This window comes from Marmota marmota, unplaced genomic scaffold (genome assembly GCF_001458135.2).
Source record: "Marmota marmota marmota unplaced genomic scaffold, marMar, whole genome shotgun sequence".
Taxonomy (NCBI): Eukaryota; Metazoa; Chordata; class Mammalia; order Rodentia; family Sciuridae; genus Marmota; species Marmota marmota.
This window is the reverse complement of record NW_026000077.1, coordinates 7045581-7052643: the sequence shown is the minus strand read 5'-3', so window position 1 is coordinate 7052643 and position 7063 is coordinate 7045581. Positions and strand designations below refer to the sequence as shown.

At 37.8% G+C, this 7063-nt stretch overlaps 1 protein-coding gene across 3 annotated transcripts in view; it reads left to right on the top strand.

Moving 5' to 3' along the window:
• Positions 1–624: 624 nt before the first annotated feature.
• The window catches only part of Wars2 (tryptophanyl tRNA synthetase 2, mitochondrial), a 78984-nt gene continuing 72545 nt past the window's right edge, over positions 625–7063 (top strand). Inside the window, exon 1 of one of the 3 annotated variants that reach the window (XM_015502239.2) lies at positions 625–764. In XM_015502239.2, the coding sequence (XP_015357725.1) occupies positions 675–764 (90 nt within the window). In that variant the 5' untranslated portion in view covers positions 625–674. Of the gene's footprint in view, positions 774–7063 lie in introns of all 3 variants that reach the window. The other 2 variants (XM_048814589.1, XM_048814586.1) reach the window with 2 other exon arrangements.

Genomic DNA, 7063 nt, shown 5'->3' with positions numbered 1-7063 from the left:
TCTTATAATTTAACCCCAATCTTTCACCAGGTATCACCTTCTTCCTGAAGGAACCTCTGGACTAGGATGGAGCACCACAGTCCTAATGACCCGTCCTGCTCAAACCTTGTATTTGCTTCTATAATACTTCATCAGTGTACATCGCTTTATTTGTTACCCATTAGGTTGTACATTTCTTGATGGCAAAACACATACATGTGTTTTTTTATACCTTCACTAAGCAAAGCTTGCAGACCCAATGAGTTAATAGGCCACATAGGTCTCAAAAAGCCATTAAATTGTTCTATTAAAAAAAACAGAAAAGAAAAAGAAACACTAGGAGGCTTCATTTCTATGGCAACATTTAGAAAGTTGCCACTGGATGGCCAAGATTAAAAAAGCAATCTGCCTTTCTTCCCAGTATACAGTGCTACTACTTATATAATCAGCCTACGATTTATATCCTTTAAGTTTTTCCCTCAAGGAAGTCTACATAAAAATGAGGAATCCGGGGAAAAGTCCAGCCCGGTCGCAACATGTCCCAATCCCCCAAATAGTCCAACAGGCACCGTTCCTACAAGCGGCTAGAACCAACCCCAGGACATGCGCATGCGCAGCAAGCCAAAGCAGCTGTAGGCTGAGACTGCTCTCTGAGCAAACGTAATCCTGGACAACACGGCTCCGCCCTTCTCAAGATGGCGCTGCTCGCAATGCGGAAGGCGCGTGGGTGCTGGAGCTTCATCCGGGCATTTCATAAAGGACCTGAACCGGCTCCCGCTCCACAGGTAACCGAAGTCGGTCCTTCTCTCACCAGCTTCCCATCCTGCGAGCTCCCTCTTATCCTCCTTCCTCTCCCTGTACTTATTTCTCTCTTCCCGCTGTCTCGGGAGAGTACTGGGCCGTTTCTCTTCTAAAACCCACTCGCCTATCACTGCCCGCCTACTTGGAGCGTGGAAACGTTGCAAAGATACGTGATGACGCCAAGTTCCCGGTGAAAGGAGCGCGCAGCCGCCTGACCATGTGACCTCATCTTGAATCCCGCGACCCTTGCGCGGCGGCTGTTACTAGGCAACGCGGGAAGCCAGTTCTTAGTGTGACGTTGTTAGAGAATACACCTGGTCATTCTAAGACTTCTCTCTTGCTCGTAGTTCCATGCTTTTACCTTTCTTTTCCCATCTGCAAGGCAGGAGCCATGGGAGAGCTTCGAGAAGGCGTCTTGTTAGAACTGGGTGGTTTAGATGGGTGCAGCCGCTTGTCCTTCTCTGGCAGTGTGGTATTTTTAAAAAACAGTGATCTTGCATTGTCATTCCTTCTTGGTGATCCTTAGGTCAGGCTTTATGAAAGAATATCCGGAAGTTGCCACAATGAGTCGTCTTATCCTTCGCCTGACTGCACTACTATTACTATCATTCTAGTTGAGTTAAGAGCAGGGCACGACTTTCCGTCAATCCGTATTTGGAATTTTCTCCTGAGAAAAACAGAGTTGGGGTTACCGTCTCATTCATTCAGACATTATTAAATGTCTACTAAATGCAGGCTCAATAGTAAACACTTTGACAACACGCTATCTATGGAGATATATTCTGAAATCTAGAGGGGAACGTGGGATTCTGTGATTATTAGGTAATTTCCTGACACCTTGCATATCCATTGTCATTAATGCGTAGGTGTGCCGTGAGGGTGTCACAGTGTAACCAGTGTGTTCGAAAGAGCACTAGATCAGAAGTTAGGAAACAACGGCCGAGGTCTCATCTGCCACATGCTAGCTGTGTGCATGACAAGTCACAATCCCCTGGGCTTATTTTCTTTAACAGATCAAGTGGAATAAGAATTGGACTGATTGACATGTTAACGTACTTTGGAGCTTTGGAAAATCTATGACTACATGAAAAAGTCAAAACAAAGCCAGTGAGAGTAAATGAAAACAAAGATTTAAGTTCAATTTATTTTTCTAATCATCCCATAAATTGCTTAATTTACCAAACTTCTCATTTCTTCATTGATTTTGAACCTTAGAATTCTTGTAAGGATAAAGAACATAATATACTGAAAGCTCTTTGTCTGCAAACAACTCTTCAAATGTTATTTTAAATTTTAGGAAGCAATGTTAGGTAAGAATTGATTCTAATTTACTTCATCAAATACTCTCTTTGAAGTTTGGGAGTTCGATTGTTCAGAACCAGAACTAATTGACAATTTATAGATAATGGCATATTAAAATGACTAAACCTTAGACACCAACTTTCCTTCATTCCAAACTAAGAATTAATTGTGCCTTGAGAGTACAGAATCAAAGAAAGAAGAAAAACAAATTAGAGCCCACTAATGATTGCCCAAGGAAAATTAGGACACTAAATCATTATAAATGCTAATGAAAAAAAAAAATCAAACCTCTACTATAGTTTCAGTAGCATTTATGAATGGGGTTATTCTTAAAGTTAATCTACTGTTAATCTAGATTGTTTCAAGATGTAGAATTTCAAGAACAATATTAGTGTTTCCAAATCTGTAATTTAGCTTTGAGTATGAATGAAATGTATTTTTTCTTAAGTGTATAACTATATATCATTTCAGTTATTTAAAATGATGGTTTGAGAGATTAATGCAGTCTTTTGAAAGACTAATTGAAAAAAAGATAACAATAGTATTCATAATATGATTACAATTTTATGTTTACATATAAATACTTAATTAAATATATACACTGAAAAAAAAGTTGGAAGGAAACACCATTTTTAACTTTTTTGTTGTGTTTTGATCTTCCTAAATAGTGGATTAAAAGTAATTTCAGTTTTCTTTAAGCATTATTTTTCACATGTTCTATATTGAATATATATTACTTTTATAACCAGAAAAATTGAAATCATAAATCTCCTTGCAAACCTGTAGTCATTAATACTGTCTGTGGTATTTTAAGTTTCTAAGAGAGATACTTGTCCTATGGTGCTGTTATTAAAATGGCCTCAGAAAGGACTACTAAAAATTTATGGCCACTTTTCCTATGTGTATCTTCTTTTTCTCTCAAAAAGCCTTCTTTGAAGTCAAAGGGATTTTGTGAACAGATGCAGAAATATGTGACGGAAGAATTGGATTCTTAAGCCAGATGCATTAGACATTTTTATGATACCTCATAACCTTTGTAAAAAACAAAAAAATATTTTTCAAGTGTATATTACAATAGAAAGAAATGTGTATTTATCATATGGGTGATTTTATCAGTAACCAAGAGATAGATAAGTTACTTGTTATTGGGTTTGGGCTGTGTACCTACCCCCTGAGGTAGAAAGCAAAAGTGGATAAATGATAGTGGTGCTCTATTAGAAGCTACCACTGATAGAGTATTGTGATTCTTAAGTTGTTTTAATGTTTTGGAGGATGTTTATTTTTTATTTATTTTGTGGGTATTGGGGACATAACCCAGGGGCACTTTACCACTGAACAACATCTCCCAGCCCTATTTAGTTTTTATTTTGAGAATGGGTCTCACTAAATTGCTTAGGGGCTTGCTAAGTTGCTGAAGCTGGCCTTGGATTTGTTATTCTCCTATCTCAGCCTCCCAATTGTCTTTTGTATAAAAAACAAAACAAAAACTTGGCATTGGGGATCTTTGTGTTAAATGCAGGATTTTGTTCAGGTTAGGGAGAGAAGGGCTGAGATGTATCTCAGTGGTAGAGCAATACAAAAAGCCCTGAGTTTCATCTCCTGTACTGAAAAAAAGAAAAGGTGTGTGTATGTGTGCCTGTGTGTGTGTGTGTGTGGGGGGGGGTGTCCAGGAATAACAGTGTATGACACCATACTCATTGTGGGATATCTGCAATTTATATGAAAATGGTTTATTTTGCCAGGTGTTGCTTGACAGAAAACTGTTGAAATCTGACAAGATGAGAGTAGTCACAGAGTCAGAGGAATGAAAACCTGACATGTTTTATTTAAATGCTGGTGGCATTAGGTAAATTTAAGCCTGTCATCGTTGGGCAAACACAAGATACATAATTCTTTAAGCATTAATTCATGATTGTATTGTGCAAAGAGTGAAATATTGTTGGTTAGTGAATTTTTGCAAGAATATTTATAATCATTCAGCTGAAGTATAAAATGTCCACACTGTAGTGCAGTTGAACAACATGCTTCAATATTAGCCATCATTAGCCTAGGTTTGGTCAATAGTAACATACTATTTCTGCAATTAATGATCTGTAAGTATAGCCATTACATGAAGAAATCATGTCTTAAAATGTCATTATATTAAATATCTGATCTTGTGTTTAATTTTCATTACAAGTCTTTTTAAATTTTTTTTTTATTTTAACATAATTTCAGACTTATAAAGTTGCAAAATTAGCTCAGAAAATTCCTGCACACCCTTCACCAAGTTTTGTCTTGCATAATCATAACATAATTAACAAAACCAAAAAATTAACATTGGTACAGTACTATTAATTCAGCTATAGACCTAATTTACATTTCACTGGTTTTTCCACTAGTCATTTTCCTGGTCCAGGATCAAATCCAGGATCCTATATTGCATTTAGTTGCCATGTCTTCTCCACTCTGTGACACTTTCTTCAGTCTTTCATCACTTTTGAAGACTGTTGGCTAATTGTTTTGTAGAATGTCTCTCAGTGGATTTTTCCATTGATTCCTCATGATTACATTGAGCTTATGGATTTTGGCAAGAATACACAGAAGAGATGTTATTCATAAAAAGGCTTTACAATAGGTATTAAACATGAGGAAACAGCCTTTGGTTAAGTAACTCATTCAGTGTAGCACAGTTAATGAGTGATGAATTGGGATGGTAAATTTTATTTTGGGGATTTAGTTCTATATTTTGCAATTACTGTTTATTGTAGGTTTCTGTGATCCTACGGACATTTAATTGTGGTAGTGTTCTCAGTGATATTTCCCTTAGCTCTTCTCTGTCCAGGCAACACACAACATGAGCTAACCAGAAGGGAAACCTTTCAAGAGCTGCCATAGCCATCCGAGAGTTGTGCTAGTTGATAACTGCCAGTTTGATCAGGTTTATTTCATCTTTGTGTTTTTCTTAAATTTGTGTCGTATGAATCTATGACTCCTTTTAATCTCAATCAGTGAATCCATTTGTCTAAAATGCTCTTTTGATTGGTTGTTCATGTAAACTTAGTTTATATAAGTACTTGTATTTCAGTTTTTTGAAAAATATCTCTGAGCAACAAATTGAAACTGATAGTGACTGCTGAAAATATAGAGGAGCAGTAGATAAATGCTGAAGATTTATGCTAGCATCTCTGATGGCATCCACAGCCAGGAAGTGCTGGAGAGAGTGGTGCTGCTGACCCCAACTCTTTCTCACTATGTCTTTTGCATAACTGCAGGTTGCAGAAGAATTGTCTGTGGACGCTGAGACAAATACATGTGCGAATCGTGTGTGCGTGAGCACACACACACAGAGACACACACTTACTGTGTGCACCTACCTACTGAGGTGCAAAGCAAAAGTGGATGAATCACAGTGGTGCTCTGTTAGAAACTGCCACTGATTGAGTATTCTTAAGTTGCTTTAATGTTTTGGAGAATTTTAAAAAACAATTCTCTTGCATAAAAAACTTATTTCTCTATATCTTTCAGAAAAGGAACACTTAGCTAGTGCCTTTTATATGCCAAAGCCTCATGACATGTGCTATGCATGATTTATCTTCTTCTTTCAATGATCTTATAAATAGTATTTTACCTATTTTATAAAATAAGGGGTGGGGGGGAGCTAAAAGAGATTAGGGAACTTTTTCAAGGCACAGAGCTAGTAAAGAGCAGTGCCAGGATCCCAACCCAGTTTGCCTATCTTTTTCCTACTTGATCAGTAGTCATTGCTTATCAAAGGAAATTTTACATGGACCCCCTGTTAGAATGTAAAAGCAGACCTCTTCAGCATAAGAAGTGAAAGAGTATCTACCATCTGCTTGTTTGATTTCTTTCTCTCCATTTCCTTGACACACAACCCAAGGTTCTCTGAGATTGTACTACACAGTCTTTGCTTGCTTGCTTGCTTGCTTGTTTTTTCTTGGGATTGAACCCAGGAGTGCTTTATTGCTGACCTACATTCCCAGTTCTTTTTATTTTTGAGACAGGGTCTCACTAAGTTGTTAATGCTGGTCTCACATTTGCCATCCTCCTGCTTCAGCCTCCCAAGTTGCTGGGATTACAGGTGTGCCCAGCCAGTCTTGGATTTCTTAAGATGTAGTTTGAAAAACACTGCAGTTGCCTTAAACATCTGAGTGAGTTTCTCATTCAGGACCACACATAATAGATGAATTATTTTTAAAGAGATGCCCTGTAAATGAATGGTTTTGGGTTATTTACTTTGATGTGCATGTGTTTCATGACTAAAATATAATCCTCTTTAGCTTCATGAGTGCATGAAATAAAAGCAAATCAATTTTTCTTCCCTCTTTTCCCCTTTCATTCCTTTCTTTTTTTCTTACAGCTGATTTTTACATAGCGTGCTGATTTTTGTGCACAAAAGTGTTGGTACAGAAGTCACTCTCAACAGTGTAACTAGTCTGGCCTTCAGCCTCCTCCCAAATGGTACTGCTCTTCATTCTATCCTACCACCACCACTCCGGAGTTTTTCTTCTAAAGACCTAAGGTGTATATCTTCCTCCTAAATTTCCATAGGAAAAATTTACTCATTTAGGATAGAAGCCACTCTGCCATAGTATGAGACACTAGCTGCAGAAAGACAATTTATAGGCACAGAGATGATACACAGACTCCAGCTGGACTTAATTTAATTCTGGCGTTTACAGTTTTCTCTCTATATCATTTCTTAGTGATATCCTATCTTTTATTGCCAGTCAGGAGCATGATACTTTTTCTTAAATTCCCTGCTTCCTGAACAAAGCAAGGTCATATCTAGGTCCTTGCACCGCCCCGTCATTTGAGTTATCCTGGTCCTCTAATCATTAACCAAAATTCATCTATTGCTCTTTTCTTTGCATACTTTTTTCTTGGCACAGATTTTTTTCCTTTTCTTCCTCTTCCTCCTCCTCCTCCTCCTCCTCTTCCTTCTCTTCCACCTTCTTCTCCTTCCTCCTCCTCCTCCTCC